The sequence below is a fragment of the Trachurus trachurus genome, assembly GCF_905171665.1.
Source record: "Trachurus trachurus genome assembly, chromosome: 18".
Taxonomy (NCBI): Eukaryota; Metazoa; Chordata; class Actinopteri; order Carangiformes; family Carangidae; genus Trachurus; species Trachurus trachurus.
The window spans coordinates 14,265,449-14,292,335 of NC_139909.1; the positions used below are offsets into that span (position 1 = coordinate 14,265,449).

Genomic DNA, 26,887 nt, shown 5'->3' on the forward strand with positions numbered 1-26,887 from the left:
AGTATAAGTTGTAGTTAATGTACATTCAATATAGTAAAATGTGATATAATGATTCTTTTTGTTTAGTATAATACAGTATGGTGGCTCGGGTGGGTCAATATAAAACAAACAAGCAAACAAAAAACGAACAAACACGAGTATTATCTAACCCACAAAGTATGACAACTATTTGTTGTATTGTGTTGACATGTCTTGGCCAATACAGTATTGATTTTGTAGATTTCTTGTCAAGAAGAAATCTCACATTCCAGTAGAGTGGTCACATATATAACCTGAACCCTAATCCAATGTATGTTGTATGATAATACATACATATACATAATTGTATGGGTAGACATCAATAACTGTTTAAATTCTTATTTGCAGTATAATGTTTTATTTTACATATATGATGCATATATGAAAATGAAATGTATGTACATAATTACATTTGCATATGGGTCCAATTTTCTGCTTTTTTCATCAGGTCATGGCCACAGCATGTTTCTCTGCTTTTCACATACGATCACATGCGTCATTTCATGCGCTGATGTCACCAGTGACTCAAACACATCAGGTCTAAAAGGAAATGAAAGACAAAATTTCAACCTTGCAACTGAAGGACCATCTGCTTCAGGCAGCTGATTACAGGCATCCTGATTGTAAACAGGTAAAGCCCTTTAACCCTGCCTCAAACACACACACGCCTTCCATGACTACCTCTTCCCACATCTTTTGGTTCACTACTCACACACACACACACACACACATACACACTTACTATAGCACGTATGCCCATCCTACACACACCAACTGTTCTGGCTGAAGCTTGATCAGTCAGTCTGTCAGGTTTTCAGTTACTAAGCAACATCTCATCCTCCAGTCATCAGCCAACTGTCAAAGACTCTCTTCATATTGACATTTCTTGACAGAGACTAAGTGGTCTCCCAATGCTGGCGCGAGAATACACACTCAGAGTCAGAAATTAACTTGTACTCCAGGCCCAGACGCCCTCAAATGGTCATCAAATGAGCAGTAAAGTGTCTCTGATTAGGTGTGCACTTCTTTTCATCTCGCCGTGTTCCCGTTTTACTCTCTGACTTGCCAAATATTCAGGGTGAATATAAATGTTGTCCCCTCCAGGCCACTGTGGGTGAGAAAAATAAAAGTGGTAGAAAACCAAGTGCGCAGCCTGAAGCAGTTGGAAACATTGGCAGCGCTGCACTTAAATCACTGCATCAACAAAAAAAAGAATACAAGCACACAGTAAACATGATGCAAACCCAATACTCAGCAAATAAGTCACTGTTTTTGTTTCTATTCCTTTTTTTTCTTATTTAAGGACACAGTGATCATTCAAACCACTGATTGGTTTTAATGGCACGCCGCCGGGCCTGTGGTGGTCGTGGCCCCCCCGAGGAGCCTGGCTCTCATTACGGGAGCGGTCCTTTATCTTTCTGCATAGAAGGTGGCCACGCTATTGTGTACCTGCCTGCTGCTTGTGAGTGTGAGATTAGAAAACACACTCTTTGCTGCCCTTTGTGGTTGCTTGGACACCGATACAGAGAGACCGGCCAGTTTTTTTTAAAGGGAGTATATCAACCCACCACTTTACCAGGAGGGATGTGTGTGTGTGTGTGTGTATGTGTGAGTGTGTTTGAATGAGTTTGTTTTTATCGGTGCATCTGAATATTTGTGCTCATGTCATAAACCTAGTGTGTGTGCAGGAGAAAATGCATAAGGGCCGTGGGTGTGGGACAGAAAGGGAGTGAGCACCAGGGCCAGACTGCTGCTCCCCTGGTGGGAGGTAACACTGTGTGGTGTGTGTGGTGTGTGTGTGTGTGTGCGAGGTTGTGACTTGGTTCTGATTCGGCACATTACTCAGATCTGACAAAGTGCTAGTCAGACACAAACCTTCAATCTGCTCGGCTGCTGTATGTTGCCGATGCAACAGGTTGTCGACACGCGCGTCACACTTTCCTTGCGGGACACTTTTTGCAAACATGTCGGAACCAAGCAGTGACCACATGGCGAAAACTTTTAATTTAAACAGCGTTTGGCTGCTCACTGTTAGTTTGTGTGGATTTTCATAGAGAGTGCAACACTTGTTTTTGCTTTGTCACACCCACACATTGTTTTTCTACAGACTAATTTTGTTTGTTTTCATTTTTTCTTTTTGACTGATAGGTATATTAGTTGCATTTTACTCTATATTACGTTTCTCAAATAATCTTTTCGTTTAAATATTATGTGCTCCAACTCAATCTTATTACAGCAATAAAACAAAAGTCAGCTTAGTCACGTCGCTCTGTTTTTAAATGTTTGCATACATCTCTGTGTGTTTTTCTGTCTCAATGCTCGAGTGCTCATTTTACATTACTCTGGTGTCAGAGCGTGGCCCCCTCATCTCCGCCGAGTGTAATTAGCCCCGCACTTATTACACACATTAATTACTGCCTGGTTATTAGCCACATAGGCACATTTTCCTGTTTTCACCTCCTTTATTTAACTTCTCTCTCCATCTTCCTCAAGTGACCTCCCTCTCCCTCTCTCTCTTTCTCTCCCTCTTAATTTTTTCTCTCTTGCCCCCCTCCTCTCCCTCCCCCACTCCTTCTCCCTGTGATAGAGCCTTTCTCTTTCTCATTAGCAGCCTAACTCCAGACGTGTCACATTCTCACCCTCCGCCATGGTGGAGGAGGTGGTGAACAAAGTGGAGGCCTTTCATCGCCCTGCAGAGCAGAGATGTGCTGCAGGTCGCCGCCCATCTCCAACCAGAACTGATGCATTCATCTCTACTTTGTCTAAAGAGACAAAGTATTCAATCAGCATCTGAGCTGAGGTGTTTAAAGCATTTTGTAAATATAAAGACTAGTCAGAAGGAGTAGAAACAGGTGTGCACCTTGAGATAAAATTGCATTTTTCATGTCTGCATCATAAATTTCAAAAACTTTTTTCACCAAACAAAAATACATCACAGGAAAAATGAAGTGACTTTAATTTGCTCCAGTTTCACCTCATCACATCCTCAGCACCAGACGTGTTTGCAGTCGTGTGTGTTGTGCTCTTTCTCTCATCTGACAAAGCGAGCTGATGGAGGCAACCATCCAGTTTCCGTAGCAACAAACTCAGCACAAACAAAAAATAAATAAATATATAAATAAAAGCGACGTGGATGCTTGTTGTTACTCATCTCGCTTCAGTCGATGTGAGAGGAGGGTCAAGAAGGGATGAGAGGGAGAGGATGGACTTAATAGAAATGAGCTTCATTAGTGCAACTGCCAGAGGGGGGAGCTGTTTACCACAGTGGTGCAACAGGAGGTTTGACTGGGATCATCAATCTTTACTAAACAGTGTTTATAAAGGTTGAAGATTGTTATTTCTTCACTTGGATATCCAAACCTTTATTTACCCGTTTGAAAAAATATCCATTTCCTATATGCCTATTTTGTTTTCATTTTGAAGTGTTAATGTTTGTGTTGCTCTTTTTTTTTTTTAGCAATATTGTATGGTTGAAATTAGGAACATAGTGATGAATGAAGAATGACATTAAAATTAGCTACTAATGAAAAATGTAGACCAGATCATTTTATTTAGAGGTATATTACGCTCATTTAATGTCTAGTTCGGCCGGTCAAAACAGTTTTTTTGTGACTCTGAAGATCCTTTGCCAAATCGAGGCTCAAGCACTAGTACTTAGACCAGTACTGCTCATGGTAGAACAAGACAAAGAATGAAAACCTGTTTTAAAACCTGGGAAAGGGTGAAATATTGGATATGTAACAGAAGTCACAGATAATCTGCTGCACAGATGTTAATTCTTTGTCATGATTTTGTTCTGTGTTATTTAAGTTTTGTGGTTCTTATGGGAGCACAATAGAATCCTAATAGTTGAGCAGTATTTAATATGATATGATTAATAGGACTTGAATTGTTTTGCAGAGCTAGTACAGTCACATCATCACGCTGTGTGTCGACTCACCGAGGTTCAAAAATACCAACACACCAGTGCTCAATTCATCAGCCTCCTACAGTCAGTCTAATGTTTTACACACCACATACCAAGAGGCAAATGTGTCTTCATCTGAAAGCTCACAATATCGTGACGACCACAGGACCCTCACCAGTGTCCAGTGCCCACACACACCCCTCACTGGCATCTATGCAGCAACACACACTGTTTGACCCACTGTGCAAGCAGGGGGACGGGGCCGATCATATTACACACTGTTATTAATAGGCATCCTCTCCCCTTTCTCTTTGTAAACTAATAGCAGCCATGATCTCACACCGTCTCTCTGTGCCGCTCCTCTGCTTACATCTCTCTCCCTCTCAAAACATGTTCCCATCTATTTTCTCCACCCAAAATATACACATGCATGCATGTGTGACAGATATGTGTGCAGAAATATGACATATGTGACAGGCCTATATAAACAAGAACTTAAGCTTCTGTTATGTGATCTTAAAAACGTAGAGAATAGAAGCTAAATCTATAGGACAAAACAAAAACAAAAACAAAACACAATTTGGGATGTTTTTTCCAAGTAATTTAATGGATTTAATTGGTACATTTGAAATAAATAACTTAATATATAAATGAGGATGTATTACGAAAGCCTTAGGCATTGGTGTTGTCGTCCATTTGTAAGTTGATTCGGGTAAAAGCATCTGCCAAGTGTAAAGTAAATGTTAAAGAGGTCAAATGTTAGAGGAGCTGTTGGCTATTAACTGTAAAGACAACAACTGAGTAAACTTTATCCACTGATGATGGTCATGAGAGGTGGCTAAAACCTCTAGCATATTACAGTAAGTGTCCTTTCAGTTCATTTTCCCCCCATACAACTATTTTGCCAAAGAATTTAACTTAAAGCAACAATGGTTTTATTATTTGGATGTCTGATTTGGACTATACTGATAGAGCATAAGGTTGCTAATGCAACATAATTGTGGCTAGGCCACAGTCAAAGTCTGATGGGCCCTTGCAAAGTCCCTTAGCAATGTGTTCCTGTAGGAATGACTTAAAAACAGAAAAAATAAGGTTGCTTTTGAATTTGAAATTTTGTAAAAACGTATGATGTAGACAGGAAAAACCAGCAGGCAAACAAGTATTCCTTGTTTATTGTCATGGCGGAACTTGCTTTAGAGTCAGAGCACAAACAAGTGCATGGTTCACAGTACTTTGCATTTCTACTTCTTCTCATCCATCTGCCCTCTGACCCTTTGCGTGGACTTTGTGGACGCCATCTTGTCCACAGTGTTGTCTCACACAGAACTTTATTTTTAGCGAGAGTCCAGCTCCTCTGCAAAACTTAATATGGGAATGGCATCTTGGAGCTCTTCTTTCCTCAAGGTCTCGTCGTACATCCATCCATACCTTCAGTCCTCCAAGACACTAAGCCGGCATCTGCAGCTCTCCAAAGCAACCAAGCTCAACCACTGTCCCTTTTCATAGCCACAGCTTCAAACAGGTGGCTGTATGACCAAACCATGACTCCTCCCATGTTGCCACCCCCTCGCTATTTTTCTGGTGACCCCCTCCCCTCCGTGCCCCATTGCCCTGAGTGTCCTGCTTTTTTGGCTGCCCCTCTTGCATTGCTGTTGGACATGTGGGATCAGTGTCTTGCCTACACACATACCGATTAGCGTCCCCAAAAAGGGCCCCACCCCTTTCTGTGGCGTCAGCAGAAACCACGTGTGGGTCTTTTTTAAAGGGAGGGCGTCACTGTCGGACCTGCTCTTCTCTAGGTGGTGGGGACAGGAAGCGGACTTTGTTCCTAACTCTCCCTGTTTTACATCAACTTTCGTTAGGGACAACGTTAAACCTACTTTTTGTACTTGTGCCCCACGTCAACAAGTTTAGGCTCTGAGAAGAGGCAGTCTTGTGGCCACCAGGTGCGATAGCCATGAAGTGGGGCTGGGTGTTTTTGGCGGTCTTCCTCTCTTTGGGGACCCTGTCCTGGGGGGAGAAGGGCTTGGAGATCCCTGAATATGATGGAAAAGACCGCGTCCATGACCTCAGCGCCAAGAACTACAAGTCTGTCATGAAGAAGTACGATGTCATGGTGATCTACTTCCACAAAAATGTGGACGGAAACCGCAGTGCCTTGAAGCAGTTTCAGATAGAGGAGCTGGCTTTGGAGGTGGGTCTCCGCCAAAGCATGCCACTGGATGGATCTGTTGCCCATGTGGGGGAAGGGTCATGGTGGGAACAGGGGAAGTAAGAGAAGGGTTTCACGTGGAGAATTTGGCTCCAGTTGGGGATTCCAAGATACAGTTGTGACTATTGCGCTTAGTACTTTCAAATGAGAAGGATTACAGTTGTTGACAGATGATGAGGAAGGCAAACGGGTGAACATGTGCGATCTGTTCAGTGAGATCGATTTCAGGGGATTTGTACACAGCATCCTTTTCACCTGAAGGAGGCAGGTGGGAGAACAGGGGATCGGGGGTACAAGATGGAGGAAGGTATACGTACCACACCTTGTGTCTGAATGTCAATTGAGTTGCGATTGGACCATCTTGTCTTGACCCTTTGAACCCAAACAACACAACCTGTTCAGAATCCGCAATCAAAAACAGTCTTTGCTTATTTATTAGCTTGGATGATAGTCTAGATACTCCAACATCTTCACACAACTACTTCCATAAAGTTCCAAGTTCCTGTCTCCTTGAAATTTGTGACTCAGGACTTTGGTGTCAAAGTCTTTCTTTCAACCTGAGCACCTTTAAGTGATTCTGGTGCAGTAGATAAATGTAGCGCTCAAGTCTCTGAGCATAACCAAGCCAGTAATTAAATTTCTTTTAGGGGGCAAGGTTGTGAGAAGAGTCAGTACGAAACCACCTCCTGTATTTCTTTATGATTTCAGGCGTTTTACTCTCCTCTTGAGTGCAGTCAACCAGAATAGCTACAAGCAGACAACACTTGTTTATAATTCAAGCATTCCCCGACCTTTCACCTCACCAAGCTACTTGGGTTAGCCCAGTTCATGTAGCTACTGTAGGGTTAAAAGCCTCCCACATTGGCAATGACCACCACTGGCCAACTATGTGCTATGTGGTTTTCACAAAAATGACTCAATGGAAAAGCAAGCAATGCGTTTCCTCATATAGCTATACCAAACATTACTTAGTGTATCCTTCACCCCATGGCCAGTTCAAACCAGGCCAAATCAATAATACATTTTATGCCTTATGTATTATGTCTAATGTACCATTAATCATATCTAAAGTAAAATTAATGCATTAATGACCTGCTTATTTTACATTATTTATATCACTTCTTAAAATTCTTTAAATGCAACTGCCCAGATTTTACTTTGTTGATATAGGCCGAGTGAATCAAGGGTTATGTTACACATTAAATAAACACAAAGGCCCTCATTCATTCATATAGTGAGTGCAGACTGTAGAAAGAATCCCACAATTGTCACATACTGATCCTGATATCTTATTATGCTATCAGAATGAGCAAAAATAACAGTGTTGTATATAGAATATACTGTAAATTGGATAACATATAAACTTAACGAGATTTTAAATAGTCCATTAGTGCTGTCATGATGCACAAGTGCTGCAGATTTGATACATCATATTTACAGCTGACTTTAATTGGCTGTTAACCAGTGGCCCTAGTAAATAGTGAAGAGGCCACAGGGTCTGTGAAGTACACACCTCTTTTGACGACTACTGCTGAGAAGCCTTTGACTTACTGTACTCTTAGATTATGACACAACTCTGGTGGTGTTACAAATCAGTCAACAGCAGAGAAAATAGACTTTGCATTTTCTAGAAACTCTTCAGATAAAACAAAAAAAAAGTCTTAAAGACCCACAGTCGCTGCACCTGGGCCCCACCGTCAGCCAGTGTATTCCCCCACACCAATCCTCTGCCTGTCAGAGCAGCAGTGTCTTCTTACAGAGGCAGCGTGTACTTTACACTAGCCTGCATAAGTCACCTCTGTAAATAGCCCAGGACAGCACTGCATGCTTAGCAAGAGGCTAAAAGCCCTCCTGGGATGGACAGAGAGTTTAGGGCAATATCTCACCTCAGCTACAGCTACCTCAGCTCTGTCAGCTCTGTCAGGAAACACACACTGCAACACACTGTTTTGTATTAGGACAATGGTCATCCCCCCACCGGGTGCAGGCTGAACTCCTAAACCATCATTTACACACACAAGTCATTGGATCTGATCAATTTCAGTATCAGTGCCGCCAAGCTGTGCTTCTTGGCTTGAGATAGAGATGCCGACTGGAACAGGTCCCTGCTGGACTCTTACATTGTAACTGACTTCCTGCCAGTCCTAACTGTTCAGCCATTGGCTCAGGAGAGGACTCTTAAGGTGCTCAGAGCGGGGGCTTAAAATAGCCGGTCATTATCACCTATGAGGAAGTATAAATTATTAAGTGCAGAGCTCAGGGAATAAAACCTTAACTAGCTTTGTTTAAAGCGGGGATGACACATATACTGTAGGAAAGGAAGTGTCAATCACATGCCTCTAGACAACAAATGTCATACCTATGTCATAAATGGAAACATAGAGTAATTAATTAATTAAGTAAGTAAGTAATCAATGTAAGCAAAATAAATGATTTTGCCACACTATATTTATTCTTTCATATAACAATCTTCCCTTGTTATTGACAGACGCCATAAGAAAATAAATGATCTTTAGTCATTTTTTAAACCACAGTTTCCTCTTTGGCTTAGGAATAGAAATAGAGTTAGAGCTAAATTTAGCAAATTAGTCTACAAGAAAAATGCTGCAGGCGCTTCCACAAGAAGATCGATCAATATTTCATTTTCTTTCTTTCTTTTTTTTGCATGACTCTAAGTATTTAATGGGACACTGTAGGTATCAGGAAATCATCACGTGTTTTAAATCACAAAGATGTAAATGATTGATGATGAAGGTTACCGTTCCACAAGTCTATAGACACAATGTGTTGGACTTTTGCCTCTGATACCTCGAAGAGTATCAGAGCATCAGTAACATATTGACTAATAATAGCATTATTCTCATACCTTCAACATGCTGTACTGTATAGCCTCAGAGGTATTGAACTGACTGGTACTTATTGGAGGGATGGTTCATGAGTAAGAGATACAGTAAGGGAGTAGATCTGGATCATTTATTATGAAGTCTGGTGCATGTTGTTTGATGGTTGGTGGAAGTGGGTGATCCCTGCTTGGCCAACTAGTTTGGATTTGTAATCTCCTGATCATGATAATCAACTTGTTTGGTAACACTTTATTTTAAGGGGTCCTTGTTCCTGTGTATCTACCTAATTAATTACAGTGTAATTACCTATGTAACCGTATGTAATAACATGTACTTACATTGTAAATACATAGTGTATTTTGGTGTACTTACAGGTCCTTGTTACACTTGTAATAAGAAATGCTTGTGCAAAGAGAGAGGCCACTTTGGCATTTCTTATTACAAGTGTAACAAGGACCTGTAAGTACACCAAAATACACTATCTATTTACAATGTACGTAAGTACATGTTATTACATAAGGTTACATAGGTAATTACACTGTAATTAATTAGGTAGATACACAGGAACAAGGACCCCTTAAAATAAAGTGTTACCACTTGTTTAGGTTAAAAGTAACAGTTAGAAATGAAGAAATTACGTACTGTAAGTCCTAGCAGAAAAATGCCTGTGCGATGAAGCAGGATTTGGGATTAATTCATTTTTTCATGGTTATGATAGTGGTCCAGTCAAATTGTTGGAGTCAGCTTTCCTACAGGATCTTGACAGGGACAAAAGAGTTTACAATAAACATGTAACATATAAATTAAATAAATAGGCATTACAGAAGACTTTATTCACGGTTCTGATATTTCGGCTTTTCTTTCACATGAGTGTACTGGAGCCAGCTTCATGATGCAGGTCATCCAGTATGGTCAGTGTTTAGGCTCAATACAGTATGTTGAACCTGCTTCGTCGTACAGGCCTCAAATTTCTGATGTTCAGATGCACAAACACGCACATCAGCGACACTATGACACACATCACAAGTGAACTTAGCAAATTTCACTCAAAGAGGCAGCATAGTGGAAAAAGAGTTCCCCTGTCACTGGTAAAATATCTTCAACATGTCACCTTTGACCCCCAGCTGGATCCATCTTTGTCTGCGAAAAACTCAAAAAATCTCAAAGCTTTGATAAGACACAAAAAGTTAATCTTTGAATCTGTGCTGTTGCTGTAGATTTAAGCTACACAATGTGAAGATGGTTTATTGTGTAAAACTGGTCTGCTAAAACATACAGTTTGTGTAAATGATGTAACACAAAAAGCATGTAATGTAAACAGTGGGAACAAACACTCATCAGTTGCAGACATGTAGCCTACTGTAAAGGAAATTACCTTCAACACCAGATGTCTGTATCATCATACGCAGACAGAACTCGTCTTCCCTGGATAAACAAATACATGGATATTAAATCTCTGTTAAAGCTACAAAACCAAACAGGGGCAGATTAGGGTTATTGAGGAGGATGCATACATGGTTTAACTGCTGCTCTTTGTACCTGAAGGAATACGATTGGATGTCACTGCTGTTGAATTAGACAATGACTGTGCAGCATGAATGTAAAAGATGCTAATCTGTTTAAATGAGCTGAAGCTTCAGTTGACTGATGAGAAAAAGTCAATGAGGTTGTTGTCATTATCATAACCGCCAAACCTTTTTCCCCCCTAGTGTTTCCTATCAGTCAAACAAAATTTGTTTCAATTCAATTAGATAATTTAAAAAGACGATGTGCCATATTATGGTCTGGCTGGAAGAGGTGTAATTCTGGGAAGCTGGAAACAGGTGTGTGAGAGGGTGGAGAAGGTCTGGTGGTAAGGGCAGTGGGGAAAAGTCTGAGGACATCTAGTGGACGACCCAGGAATAACAGCTGAGGATACTTGGATCACCTGAGGCCGGTTTGCTTGAACTTGCAGATGCAGTGGAAAATCAGGCAAAGAGATAATGAAGGTTTTGTTGATGTGAAGGTGACAAAGGGTTCATTTCATGGAGCTTAGCAACAAGGGTTCAGCATCGCTCTCACCGTGCAATTATTCTGTTCCATTTAATATCTGGCAGTGTAATCACAGGTGTGTAATGTTCGGTCTCTGCCACGTGACAACAGTTAAGTGTTTAACGAAGTGGAAGCAAATCCAGCAGGAACAGAGGAAATCGATTTGACAGTCATAAGATTAAAAAAAAACAACTAAAACACCTTTAACTCACCTGCAGCAGTTTAGCTGAAAATATCTGCTGTCATTATGATGATGATTGTGAAGCAGAAGTGATTAAAGACAAACAGGCAGGATGCAAAATTAACAACCATCCCCTGAAGGTTGGACCTAAATGAATGGATAAACACATTTAAAGGAATACTTTTGAAATGTGAATGAACAAGGTCATTCGAGACTGTTGTTGAACCTGTTTTTTTTTTTGTTGTTGCTGTTTTTTTGCTCGTCTGCATGTCTCTTGCTATCTTCTTCCTGTTTGACCTCTGACCTTTGGCATACTGTAAATGCTTTAAGGCCCACTCATCAATCACTGCACACAGCTCAGATTGCAGTGATCTTATACTCACAGTATTTATCAACACACTGCCCTTCTACCCCTTTACAAACACACACACATTGTTGTTGCTATGGCACCCTGTCCCTGTATGAACAGACAGCAGTAGCTAATCACACGTTAATTTGCCCCTTCTTTTATATCACACTACTCTATCTGCAACACCCAGAGAGGCAAGAGGTACAAATTTGACTTTATTTACATTAAAGAAATATAGATTATGTGCATGCAAGCAAAGCAGAAAGATACAGCTATAAAAACTATTAAGCGATGACATAACATGGTAGAGGGATAATCACCACATGCAATTGTCAGCAATATTCAAGGTTTTAAAAGCAATAGATAACCATCTATCAACAGTGCAGCATCAGGAAATATTAAATTACTGGCTATGCGCTGAGGTTGCATTGATGCTTTTATCCAATTTTATAGATTAGGTTATAATTGTTCTTCACGATACTGATTTTTTTTTTTGCTTTTGAAGTGACATATCTTGTTGATGCTACTGCTGTGATCCAGAGCAACATTTTCATCATAAATGGTTAAAATGGTTTTGGCTGAACTGATTTGATAAAAATGTGAAATTCTGTAGCCGTTCAACATTCACATGTTAGCACTGACAGGTCAGCATACTGTACTGGTGTTAGCATTTAGCTCAACACAGGGTCGTGTGTTAGCATTTAGCTCAACACAGGGTCGTGTGTTAGCATGGACTCACAGAAGTGCTAATGTGGCTGTAAACAAAAATTACTTTTATGGCACTTGAGTAACAGTGACTACAAGTCTTCCTGCTTTTGAGGAAGGCTTCAGCTTTGTCTTGTCTCGTCTAATCTCCATCCATCCGCTGAGAGATCTGGGAAAAGGTCAGCCTGTCGCCTTGGTAACCATTATCCAAACTGTCAGCCCTCCTCCTTTCAGTTGGCGCAATAAATTTTCATGCTTACATTTTTAATGGTAGTGGATGGTATTGACGGAGAGGGATGATAAAGAGGGAGGTAATATTGTACAAGCTATTTCTGGCAATAGCCTGAAATAGCTTAGCCTGCTAGAGCCACTCAATTTCTCACAGCTTTGCCCACATTTTGACATTCCTCTGCTAAGGAGAACTCCAACACTGGATTTTTATTCAACTTGAAAGGAGGGATTACAACACCTGGAATTGCATAGAAAGACATTTTCAAATTTAGGTTTAGACAAGACTTAACGACTTACATCTCATCTGTTGGACATAAGTGCTATAATTAAATTTTCCTCTACACTGTAGTTTGCGAAATCATACCTCTATATTTTTCTTCTACCATTTAGATTTGCTTTATGTCAAATATTCTGTTGTGTTCTCCATTTGTCTCCCTTTGGCTGTGGTCTGTTGGCACCAATGCTAAACCAATGCTTGTCTAACCCTAACCGTAACCTTTACATTTTGCCCACCCTATACATTTCACTTGTGAATCTGTCGAGCAGCAGAGAGACTATATCTGTCTCTGATTTTAAGCAACAGGCTTTGACACCCCACATCCAGAATGTTTAAGTAGGATCGGGTCTAATTTCCTCACGTTATCCTGGATCAGACTGGGCCAACAGGCCAACTCCCTGTGGCCCCTTTACCCCATGAACTGCAGATTAGGTGCTTCAGCTTCAAGCCACTTCATTTCCTTTCAAGATACACGATGGGTCTATAGTCCAGTGTTGTCAAGCACTCCTCTTCCTCATCATGATTATGTAAGATAATTAGTCTAATTCTGGCACAGTGGTCTTGTATCCAAACTGTTTTGTAAGCAAGATAACTGAGTAAACCTTTGGGCAATTTTTACACATGCAGTTCAGGGAAAATTCACAATTAAATTACCCTAAAAACAAGAGAAAAAGTAATTGTTTTTCATGCGATCAGCTTCAAATTTCCTTAATTAGGTGTCACATCTGTTGATACTTAACATTGCTCTCCATTAAGCATCATTACTGTCAAATTGTGTGGAAGCTACATCATGGCTTGGTTAGATCTCCTCTTACCTCGCTTCCTCGACTTCCGCTGTGAAAGTGGGACTAAATTAAGAAGTCATTTGTCAGATGTGATGTCATTAAATGTGACAGGAGTTATGTTTGGACGGAGTGGAGCCACGGCGTCATTCTGTGATGACATCTCATCAGTGTTGATGGGTGAAGATGTTTGTTTGCCGTCCAGATTGCCGCTGCACTTCGTCCATTTCATTTCCCTGTCAAAAACCCACCTGTTGTTTTGCAGAAGATTAATAATAGAAGCCTTTGCCTATTGATTTCAAGGGTCTCAGCTGTTGTTGAAATCATACATTTTGTTACCTGATGTGTTGTCACAATATGGATCACTGGCATCACTGGCATGCTTTATTGTTGATGTTGATGATTCCACATTGCAGTGTTTCTCTCATTTTCTCTTTCAATGCAAGAAAACCTTATCATTATTAAGCACTGGTAAGACTGTATGGAGAGAGTCCAATAGGTAAGGAAAGGATGCTGTGTGTTTCTGCCCATTTAGGAGAGCTGGTTTGTACAGACTAGATTTATTGTACCAATACTCTGAATAATCTCAGACACATGAATTCTGATATTTGCTATGGTTGTAATAAGTAATATTTAATAGTATAATCTCATTGGTAGCAGGTCGCTCTGTGCAGATGAACAGTGTTGTGAAGTTTCATATTCAGCTTCCACATGGTTGAGTTCGGCAGAAACAGCTAATGGCTTCATCATTGTTAGTGCTCCATCAGGCAGCTGTTGACGGCACTGGATCTGAAGTGTGGGGAGAGAAGTGGCTCATGTGAGCTAACTCTGTTTTCTCCAAATGAAATTCACCTCTGCAGTCATCTTTGTACAGCTGTGTTATGAACTATTACCCTAATGCTGTGAACTGTTATTGCCATAATGTAATTCCAGAAAGAGAACATAAGCCTTTTAGTGATTGGGTATTACATTTCCTTTTGGTCGGGATACTGGATCATACATTTCCCGTAATTTAACACATTGACCTTCATTAGATGCATTTGTCTCCTTATTCTCATGCATTTTAAACCTCACGTCCAGTTCATAAAGCAGATTTTCTGATGTAAAAGAAGTCATGACCCTGATGACATCACTATGACATAACCATGCGGTGACTATTTTAAACTTAACATGCCTTTTTAACAATGTAAATAAATAATATGCACTCATAGAATAATGATAGAAAAAAATGTCTAGTGGAGACATTTTCTGCAGATATGTAATATTAGAAAATACATGGCAGTAGAACAGTGACTGAAATATGTAACTTGATACAAATTTCTACAACGCGAGTCTAAACATTTCCTTTCAGCATCTCCCAACAACCGGCTAAAATAGTTCCCATGGTGCATGGCAGAAAGCAAGCACTACTGTTTCTGTCATGCTAAATTTACCCCTTCCCAACCCCCATCCGTTCCGTGAACTCCACATCTCCAACCCCAACGAAGACTGACTGTCTTCAGAAATAGGAGTTGGTACGTTTTGGTAACCTACATTTACAGGCAGTCCCATTAATCCACCTTGTCCCCAGTATATCAGTCGTAAAAGTTAATGTTGTCCTACTATGGTTAAATGAGTGTACCTCCCTTCTGAGTGACTATGATGGTGCCACTGAAACACACTGATCTCAACTTTCTGATATAAATTTAGCAACTGTAAAAAATTTATAAGGTTGCTGTCAGTTCAAATAGGAAGAAATCAAAGAAAAATAGAAGATCAACAGGTTTAAATCAGGAGGTATACAGTGTTTTCATTGTGTATACTTTTTGCTTGCCTCTAATGATTTATAAATGACCCTACTTTCCATTTCCTCCTTAAACATCACATTCTGTACATTTCTTTTGTTTTTCTCTTTCACTCCCTCGTCATCTGTATCGGGGAATGTTTTTATATCACTTATTCATGGAGGAAAAATGTCAAGGAAAAGGAGAGGATCAAGGTACTTCATGAAAAATTTAAATTTGAATTTTGTGACGTTGAAACCCTGACTTACATCCCTGCTCCACAAAGTGATGGATCTGAACAAAGACATGGACTGAGAGTACAGGGCATAAGTGCTTTACATCACTGGACGTGACTGAATATACTGTATTCCCTTCCTTTTTAGTTCCATGTTCTTCCTGTTATTTATAGTAAAGTATGGTAGTCGCCATGGAAGTCACTGCAGGATTGCTGCGTTCATGTCACCTCGGAGCTGTAGTAATTATGGGTTTTCGACTTGCAAATATGTAGATATGCTGTTAGTGAACTGTATTTAATCCCGTCATGACCAAGTCTAATCATACAACCTCTTAAGTCCCGGAGTAAGAAACAGTACAGCCAGCTGAATTTTTTATATGCGTAAAAATGCTCTTGGAAAAACTGACTTGGACCATTTTACACACATGTATTGAATTAACATTTCTAACATAAACACAGGTATACTTAATGAATCAATAATAGCTCCAGCAGATCTGCCATAGTTGGAAAATAACCAACCATAACCAATAACATATTGTTTTTTTCAAGTGTCCTCATAATCATGACTTATGGGGACACTTGAAAAATAGTGTGACAATGAGCTAGACTATCGCCTACATTATGAGGACATTGAATTTAAAGCAGCTGAGAATTGTTTTGTAATGATGGATTTTATTATTTATACACGTGTTGTCTTACTGTATGTGTTTTTTGTTTTTTTTTTGTGTGAAATTCAGGTGTTTCAATGTGCTTGCTACCAGATGAGGTTTATTGGGATATCAATGCGTCATTGTAATAATGTTTGTAATCACATCTCTAAATTAAAAAAAAGGAAATCAATGTAATATGAAAGAGGTAATAATACTTTATACTCTGATGAGCACCAACAGGATCACACTGAAAATTGTAATTATTGTATGAGTACAGATGATCATAAAGTTCACATCAAATTTACATAACATCATCTGTGCATCCTTTGACACGTTTGTTGCTTTGAGGACCTGCAGGCTTTAATGAAACCCATCAAAACAAGCTTGACAAATGCAGGAGGGACTCTGAGTTTATTAGCTGAGAGTGTTATGTGGCATGTTTCTAATGTGGCTTATTGCTGTCACAGTGACTCATTCACAGATGGTCGCAGACACTTCTGCCCTCACAAGTTGTTGTAGTGAATCAGCTTGTGTGCCTGCGAGGTTACTAAAAGCTTTCCATGCATTTCATCATATCTCCCATGGGACAATGTTGTGCAGAGAAAAAGAAAATAGTAAAATTGCAAATTAAAATCAAAGAACGGGATCTCTTTCAGCCTTTTATTGTCTTAAAGGGGGCATTTGAATAAGCTTTGAAAATCATGTGTGTGTGTGTGTGAAATCCTGGATCATCTCCTCCAGAACAGTACAGTTACACTAGCTGGTGGCAAGTCAGAGTCTGTTTTAGAAGCTGTTGTATATGAATCTTTCATGACCACCCCGGCGCAGTGTTATGTAACAGCCTGGTGTAGAACGTCCTGATGTGTTACAGCAGCCATTACTAATTTACTCTCTGGCTGAAGGGGAAAAGCTGGCTGAACATCTAATTTTGCAGAGATCCCAGGACGCTCGCTTACACAGGAAGATGGGAAATCTTACTGCTTTGAAATCCTTTTAATGTTCCCCCATTTTACACATTCAGCAGTTTTCCAAACTTTAGGGGAAAAAAATTGAAAGATGATGGTGTGATTTTTGTATTGCGTGTATCACTCACTAGTTTGTGTGCTGCATGTGTCAGTTTGTGTATTGCATGTACCATTTACTACAAATCACAGATACTGTACCTTTGCTACAATGCAACAATATCTTTCACAACCAAACATTAGGGTCATTTTCAAGAAGATTTTGAGGTTTTGCAACATATTTATACCACATCAAAATGAATAAAAAAGAGTGGGTGCCTCAGAAATCACTTGACAGAACATAATGTACTGTATAAAAGTATAGATGCTTTGGGGTAATCAAAATCTGACGTTCTAATTATTTGTGTCTTGAGGGTCAAACAATATTAGTAAAACCATATATTTTCTTCTTTTTTTTTAAAATCCGGTCTTCGACCAAAAAAAAAAAATCTACACAATATGCTATTACTGGGTTCAAATTATTTACTGTCATTTATGGCGTACATTAGATAAGATAATAAGAGAAAAATCCTCTGTTACCTTAGCTATGTTTGCACACTGTGTACAGAAAAGTGAGTAATGACAAAATATGCAACAAGCTGGTTTGAAAGCTACAGGAGTGTGAGTGTTTGTTTGTTTGTGTCCCTCATGTTCTGACTGAGTGAATGACATCATAAGGTGGTGGACACGTGTGAGTCATCAGCAGCTCAGCCTTTCACTTGAGAAAGACACGTGGCCTACGTGTGAACAACCGCACAAAAGGAGGGAACATCGTGGCAAGTTCTTTTAGAGTAACTGTGTATTCAGCTTCTTTCAGATCCTTTGGACTGTGTCTAGGAGAAGTTGAGGGAGTGGAGAAGGACAGCGTTGGCTGGACGGATAAATAAAGATCAGGCTTATAGGTCAAGGAATGTATCTCTGTTTGAATACGGTTTACATAGAGCAAATAGCATTGAAGCCACACATCACTCTTGGGTCACAGTTGTCTATGAACATCGAGTCTTGAATGTATTAAAGGATGTCTTTAAAGTTGTGTTTGCTCTTCCAAACTCAGCTCAGCCTGCATGTTCCAAATCTATGGTTGGTCTTTGTTTTAAAAGGGTAAGTAATAACTGGACCTCTGTCAGCCATCTGCCCAACAGCATGATGGAAGTCATTTCCCCTCATTAGCTGTGTATGTGTATAGAGTTTACAGTGAGCTCACTAATGAGTGTGGGAATCCAATGGAGTCATGAAGTGTAGAGATAGTCTGTCAACGCCGTGATGAGAGGGTCTGGAGAGTGCCCCACTCTCCAAACACTCTAAGCTTCGTCTGCGGCTGATAATGAAGCAAAATGAGCAGGTAGAATAATGACATATGGAGAATGGATTTTAGCAGTATAGCTGTGATGCATGTAATGGGTGGACGGCATGTAAATGGCTGTGATTACAGTGTGGCTTTATCATTTGTGCCTTTGCTTGAGAGGATTTTTAGACATCTGAAATGTGCAGCAGAAAGAGGCAATTATATATGAGAACTAAAATGTCTCCACGTGACAGGTTGTGCGCATGTGAGTGACTTCTGAAGTACTGAAATGGCCCCAAGTGAAGGAATCTTTGATCAATAACCCATCAAACACCAACCAACACTATCATCTTCTGCTATACTTTCCAGTGCAGAGTAAAAACTGAACATTTTACCTCTGTAAAGAAATCTGCCAACAAAAAACTATGTTTACTTATCCTGATCGCAAAATCCAAACATAATCAATCCACTGCATTGGTTAAATGATCAGATGTTGTTTTACACATTGAGTAGGATTATGTTACAGAAGGTTGTGCAAAGGTTTGTTGTCATGAAAATAGAGTTCTTTGAGTTGAATTAAATGTAGTTTGACATTTCCTTGAGACTTGCTAGGGCCTCGGATTGTAGTATTTTTTGTTAAAGATTCAAACCAACTAAAGTTACTGTCGTCTGTAAATGACCAGGAATCACCATTCAAGACAGTTGAGTGTCCAATCACTGAGGAAGGTGAGAACAGGAGTCTGGTGGTCTTCAAACATCTTCGACAAGAATGTCCCACTCCCAAATGTCCCAAATAACACCAGTCGGTCACACCCAATTAAATCAATGCAACCAATAACTTGGCTAACCTGCACAGAGCAGTGCAGAGTGAGCATTCAGGCGGGCTACATTACAAGAAATTTGACCTCGCTGCTGCACTGCGAACCCTCTCCTTGCTCATCATTCGGTGCCCCAGCCAAGTGCGGCGGGGACCCTGAGCACGTTTTTGACAACTCACCATGGCACCCTGCCCTCATCTTGTGTCACCTGACAAGCTGACAGTGACTGGGCATTGCGAGACGGAGCCAAGCGATTGCACTGCTGACCTCTCACTTGGCTCCGTGCTGTCAAGACTTCTGGATGGGTCGGGTGATATCAAAGGGGACAGATGGGGGAGGGGTGAACGGGGTGTGTCAGGAGACTGAAGTTATGACTAAATAATCCAGATGGATGCAGAGAAAGGGGGAAGGAGGGAGAGTTGTGAGAGGAAAAGAGAAAAACACCAAGAAGGAGATATGAGAGAGGTTGAAAACTGATGGGCACGATTGAAGGAAATGATGGATGTCAGTAAGCGTGAACTCACATATCAGGTGTCTCCCATTCATCAGCCCTGTCTGTCTTCCCCGCTCCTCTTTCCACACCCATTTCTATATGTAACAGATCTCTGCCTTCTTTTCTGCTCCTCAACATGCTTTCTTTCACGCCCTTATATAGCTGCAGAACTCCCTGCTTTGCTTCACCTCTCTTATAAATACCACCAGGGTTACTAATATGGCCATACCCTCTGCTATAATGGGGAGGGCAGCATAGTATGAGTTTTGGGGAATAGCTTTGGAGTTAAACACAAAATGAAATCTGGCAAGTCATTTCTGTCTTTGATTTGTTGAGTCTTGCTGGCATGCTTTTGCTTCTTGTGTCAAAGTCCACTGGGGTCTTCATACAGTATATTTGTGATTTAAACAAGTGCAAAGTCATGTCCAGATTAGTTGTGTCCAGTTCCATGCATCACAATAAGAGGTTGAACGATTGTAAACAAGTGCAGTGCCTCAGCAAAGTTCATGGGTCGCCTTTTTAAAAGAATATGATTTTTAAATGTTTCTCTATAACTTCCAGCGATCTTCTGCTTCTAATGATTCAATCGCTGGTCCAGAACTGATGCTGCAATTGAGAATATTCAACATCTGAACAATTGTTTGATTACTTGTGTTAAGCCCTATTCACACTCCAACATTACCTATGGACCTCATTTGATGTACGGACCGACCTCTGGTACAAAAGCAAAACAAAGTCTGTTTAATTCATATGTAATGACCACATCCTATGTTTGGATGTGATGAAAAAGATTGTGAAATGCTTGCTAAAATAGGGATTGTACGCTGTAGTGGTTTTACTTATTTGATTATAGACATGGGAACTTTGGAGTACTTTAGTGTACAAACCAGTTGGAATAACATGAGGTCCTCAGGTAATGATAGTTCTGTATGAGCAGGGCGTCAATCATCCAATCTCAGTGTTTACGTTTGGACCTATTTTGTCTCCTATGAAGGCCCCTCCAAATTTGTTGTAAACCTGGAGGCTGTGACTATTGTGCTTTGCCCTAAAGCGTTACCTCTTCTTGCAGTTGATCACAAGTCAAGCAGCAAATACCTTTCAGGTATGTTGAGGTCTGCCTTTTGTGTCTGTAAAGCTGGGCTGCGAACCACAGATTCATCTACCGCTGCTGATTGTTCTTTTCCACTCCTGGACTGCAGTTTAGTTTAAAACAAGATGAAATTACACGAAGCAACAACCAGATATCACGGACCAGTGAAGACTGAACTGCATTCAAAGTCCAGCAGCAGCAACAGCTTGGGCTGAAGTTTGACTTCATATTTGTGAAAAAGAAAAGTAAGGGTGAATTGTCTGAAAAACAGCTTCCATCTAATCTATTAATCAAACTTTAACATGCCCATCCATCCATCCCCCAACCTCTTCATCCATTCTTAGTGCAACCATCAATAATTTATAATGGGTCTTTCACCCAAATTGTAATAAATCTATTTTTCTGATTTCTTGTTAACACTTGAAATGGAATTGAGTCCACTTGTTGTAGCTACTTAGTTAGCTACAACAAACTAGTAAGCTACAGTTAATTTCAGTAAACAACAGCTGGCTACACTTAGTTAAACAACTAGCTACATTTAAATGACAACAGTTAGCTACAGTTAGCATGATGACTGGAATCAGACTAGAAAAAGACTTACTTAGTAACACTAACACTAAGTAATTTTGTCTTGTCCTTTTTTTTTTTTTTTTTTTACTTTTTTTTTTTATTGAACAACGCCGTCACATATAAATACATGTTCCAGTAGTTCCTTTTTTTTCTTTTTTAAAAATCCATACATGACTAAGATCAAATAACACCCTGCAAACTTCTAAGCTAAGCTAACCAGCTATTGCATAATGCCATGTTCAGCATATTTAAACAGGAGAATAGCATTGATCCTCTCACCTATAGCTACAATGTTAGCAGATAAAACTGAAACTATCTGCATCACTATAGGCCAAAAATGTATAAGTTATTTCATATGTACTGTATGATTTGGGAGAATTAACCCTTTAAATAAAAGAGTGTTACTCTAAAAGGAAACGTATCCATTAGCTGTTAAATGGTGATAATCGATCTTTAGTGTTTTGAGGCATATAGGCCAATGCTTGTAACCAGAATACAGAGAAATTGGCCTTGGTCCTGCAGTAATGTGTCTGAACTCTATAGGCTATACAAAAGAATGGACGGCATTAAAGACTGCCTGTGAAGAGTGCATAGCTACTATACCATACTTTACACACTATACAAGCTATTTGTGCTGGTGCTTTGGGGCATTTGGCCGCTTATGAATGTTGTCCACTTTGCAATGCTGCTTTGCAAGCTGCTACAGCACGCTTTTGATTCATTTGAATCACTCTTTCATACCCTGCGAGTGCGAAACTGAGTGACAAAGGGATGAAATGGAGACCAAGTTAGTGTTAAAAATGGAAAATGGTTGTATACAGCTATGAGACGTACAATCTATCAATGTGTGTAGATAGAAAGAAAGATAAGACTGATGTATGCATATTTACAGTATATGGATTATATTTGCGCATGTATGCAGCGGCTTTACGTTCACAAAGTATGAGCTCCTCTCTTTTCCACTACACCTGTTGCAACGTCTCTTCCCCTCGACATAGTTGGCTCAAGTTCTGCCCCTCTTGTTCTTCTGGATACCCCGCTGCCCATGCTCCTCTCATGCTGGCTACGGGGGCTGTCAATTGTTGGCTTCAGTTTCACTCCGATTTAGAAAGTGCAAGGCAGCAATCCAAAGCTTTTGCTTTTAAGGCCTTGAAATTGAGATGAAATGCCAAGGGTTTACTTGTGTAAATGAAACTGAAAGTATGTTTTTAATGGAGTTCTGAGATTAGGAAATGTCTATCATGAACAGATGAGTGAGTCAGACAGAATCAGCATGCATGTGATACTAAATACAACCTTGTCTTTATCTCCCTCCCTCCCCTACCCCTCTCTCTCTTCATGTTTCTGTCCAGCTTGCAGCCCAAGTCCTGGACGATCTTGACGATGAGGACATTGGATTCGGCCTGGTGGATGAAAAGAAGGACTCTGCTGTTGCCAAGAAGTTGGGTAAGCCTGCCAACCGCTGACCTTGCTGCTGAAAACAGAGCCTATTTGTCAATGATAGAAGCAGGATAAAAAAAAATCTCTGTGGGCAGCTCACAGTATAAATCTTCAGTTTCTATCAAATCTCTCCTGTGGTTTTTACTGAATGTTGCTGATTAAAATACATACATCTCATGACTCAGTAAGGTACAACTTTATTCCATTTGTCAACATAATTTAATAAAGCACAACTGGCCCCAATTTTAACCTGCTCACTTTTAATGCATGGTCACCAATGAATTAATGAATAATTGACAACAGAAAACATGCACTGACTAAAAATCTGTTCATCATGACACATTTGTTATTGTAAAATAAATCTGCAACTTCAAGGTTGACAAACTGAGACATAAGGTCTGTGCAAGGGGCCTAGTATAGTAAATATCTGAAACAACTCTGCCCTCAAGTGTTCACTGAAGATATCACAGTCTAAGTAGTGTTCTTGTGCTGCAATATTATAATATACTGTAAAAAATATACAAATTCAATCAATGGATTGGGCACAATGTTCTACACTGATATAACAAAACCATACAGTACAAAGTAGACTTGTATTAAAATTAAAGCAAACACATAACCTTTAATGGCAATAAATGTATGCTATATGAAACCTTCATTAGCTTATAATAACATTTCAGATGGAACATTTTGTTGCCATTTCAGGTATATGTCATTTAAAATACTATCACTATATTTGAGATATTGCTCAGTATGAGACAAATTGTGAATCCACTGAAGAAATAGTCTCTCTTACAACATATTGAAAACAGTATACCAAGCATGTAGACAATAAAGGTTTAAGGACTATTATAAACAGACACACAATTACATCACAATATACTGACCTGAATTGGCATTAAGAATTCACTAAGATATTTTTTTTCTCTCACCAGGTCTGGATGAGGTGGAAAGCATCTACATCTTTGCGGACAATGAGATAATTGAGTATGATGGAGAACTGGCCGCTGACACCCTGGTCGAGTTCCTCTATGATGTGAGTGCTTAGTGGTCAATAACAGGCAATGCTGTCAGATTTGAACACACCTGTTGTACATGCAGTTACATTTATACACTCCTGCAGGTGATTGAAGAGCCAGTTGAGATCATCGACAACGACCGTGAGCTGAAGGGTTTCCACAACATGGATGAGGTCATCAAGCTGGTCGGCTATTTCAAGAGTGAAAGATCTGCCCGTAGGTTGAAGGTCATGGTCTAGAGACTGGGCTTCAAATGGACCATATGCAATCACTCTGAACATCAACCTTTTATCTCTTTGATAATATGTTTTCTCCTTAATATTTTTTGACCAGACTTCATCGAGTATGACGATGCTGCTGAGGAGTTCCACCCATTCGTGAAGTTCTTTGCCACATTTGACCCCAAGGTTTGAATTGCTTGCGTTCTTCTAGGAGTTTAGAAAAGCCAAATATCAAATGACAGCAAAGTACCAACATAGACATTAATTTATAGACAAAGAGACCATTGTACATTCCACCCGTTAATTTTAGATTGCCAAGAAGCTGAAGCTGAAGTTGAATGAAGTTGATTTCTATGAGCCATTCATGGAGGAACCAGACACCATTCCAGGAAAGCCCTACATCGAGTCTGAGCTGGTTGAGTACATCGAACTGCACGACAGGTGACCCAGAGTGATACTAAAACAACTGGATGCATATCCTAAAGTTGTTCATATTCCATGACCACATTTTGCATAACTTCAGTCAAATCTTTCCAAAGGTTATTGGACTACGACTATTCAATTTTGGGTGTTTACATTTTTCAGACCTACTCTGAGGAAGCTCGAGCCTCACAGCATGTATGAGATCTGGGTAAGAGGTTTATTACGCAACAACATTCATGTTTTCCCTGATAGAAGTTGTCCTTCTTATCAGTCAGTCTAGACTACAAATACACCCAAGCTTGTGTTTACAGGAGGATGACATCAATGGAGAGCACATTGTTGCCTTTGCTGAAGAAGATGACCCAGGTAAATGTTTACTTTACAGTTTCACCACTGATTTAATGGTAATCGGTTGGATTGTCAATAACAAGCTAATACGTTAGGCTACCTGGAACATTGCCACACCTGACATTTAAACCTTTTCACAGATGGTTTTGAATTCCTGGAAATCCTGAAGGAGGTGGCACGCGAGAACACTGACAACCCCAACCTCAGCATTATCTGGATTGACCCAGATGATTTCCCCCTGGTAGGTCCACCCCAACCCCCTCTTAACCCTCGCCCTCACCCTAACCCTAATTCTTTCAACTTATTGCTCATGACTTTATCAAAATACAACCTAACCATGAATTTCATTCTGTCTCTGTCTCACTATCAGCTGGTTCCATATTGGGAGAAGACCTTCCGCATCGACCTTTCCTCCCCTCAGATTGGTGTGGTTGATGTTGAAGATGTAAGCAACCTTTCTTATCCCCTACAGAAACCTTAAAAGCAACCCGTTGGCTAATGAGACAGATATTTCCTTGCAGAAAAAAAAAAAAAAACAAGCAATAAGAGTGTGAATTTTGCCTTGACAAACATGACATTTTCTGTGTTTACTTCTTGTCATTTCCCCTGATGTTGGCAGGCTGACAGCGTGTGGATGGAGATGGATGACGAGGATGACATGCCCACATCTGATGAGCTTGAGAATTGGATTGAGGACGTTCTGTCTGGAAAGATTGACCCAGATGATGATGATGACGAGGAGGATGATGATGATGACGATGATGATGACGACGACGACGATGACGACGACGATGATGATGACGATGATGATGATGATGACGACGACGATGATGATGACGACGATGACGACGACGACGACGACGATGATGATGACGATGATGATGATGATGACGACGACGACGATGACGACGACGATGACGATGAATAAATGTTTACCTCCATCTTTCACTTCACTATGAATTAGCCGATAATGGCGAAACCCAAAAGTGGTAGCAGTTTTTTCTAACATTTTGCAGCGAACACACTGTGTCTCTTTGCTTACTGCATGGTTTTCTGTCAGGGACAAAACATAATGACCCTATGGGAAACTTTTACTGTCAATTAGGGAAGGAGATTTTCAAAGGAACAGAGGATTTGTTGATGAACAGCTCTCACCTCTGAGGTTCACAGTGAATGTGAGCTAAGACGCTAGCCGAGGCTAACTTCCCGGACATTTTCTACCTGATGTCACAGACCAGGGTTACCCCTCCTCACATTTTCTCCAATTTACTGTAATCCTGTTTCAATGATATGTTTTCTACTTGATGAAGAGAAGAAACAAACACTTTCTTGTACTATTTTTTAAGAGAATAAGCCTAAACTCACTGGACAGTCTTAAAATTAGTGCAATCATGGAAAGCTACCAAAATGACATATATATATATATATATAAATTCAATTTGATTTGTTTCTGTTCTCACATTAAAAAAGAAAGAGAAAAACATCCTAAAACCAGTTCTGTTTGGTGTTGTCACTGCTGTATGAAATATACAGTACCTCTATGTGTGTATGGCTGTTTTATGCAGAGGGCTTGTTTAAAAATTACTTTGTATTATTAGATCACTTGATTTACAATACCATCATGAAATATAAAAGGATCCAGGTGAAATCAACTACTCACCCAGAGATGCACCATTGGAGACATAATATACTCTCACAGTAGTTTACACAAACAAATGGGTTAAAAAAAACTTAATGACTTGAACAAGGCAATGGCTAAAATCGTGATCAAGCAGAGAGCACAGTGCCTTCATTAATAACTTAGTCGACTGCTTGGTACCAAGGTGCTGTATCATTTGTCACTCAGTCATTCAGCATTTGCAGTGCAGACAGATAGATGAACCTTTTGCGTAATTACTTAATTGCACAAAGAAGACGACTGTTCTATTTGAATAAACCCGGAACCAATGCACTCAGTAGCAAAGGTCAGAGTTCAAGTTTTGCTGTCTGCAGACA

The 26,887-nt window shown here is 40.0% G+C and overlaps 1 protein-coding gene across 2 annotated transcripts; it reads left to right on the plus strand.

The window, feature by feature from the left end:
- Positions 1-5,680: 5,680 nt before the first annotated feature.
- Positions 5,681-26,386, plus strand: casq1b (calsequestrin 1b). Of its 2 annotated transcripts, XM_083993446.1 has the most exons (12): positions 5,681-6,119; positions 20,851-20,883; positions 22,794-22,887; positions 23,817-23,917; positions 24,005-24,116; positions 24,234-24,307; positions 24,432-24,562; positions 24,707-24,752; positions 24,856-24,910; positions 25,033-25,133; positions 25,263-25,337; positions 25,512-26,386. In XM_083993446.1, the coding sequence occupies exons 1-12, from the start codon at positions 5,883-5,885 to the stop codon at positions 25,818-25,820; spliced, it is 1,368 nt and encodes a 455-aa protein (XP_083849572.1). In that variant the 5' UTR covers positions 5,681-5,882; the 3' UTR covers positions 25,821-26,386. The 2 variants fall into 2 exon arrangements, with proteins under 2 accessions (XP_083849572.1, XP_083849573.1); XM_083993447.1 differs by lacking the exon at positions 20,851-20,883.
- Positions 26,387-26,887: the final 501 nt, after the last annotated feature.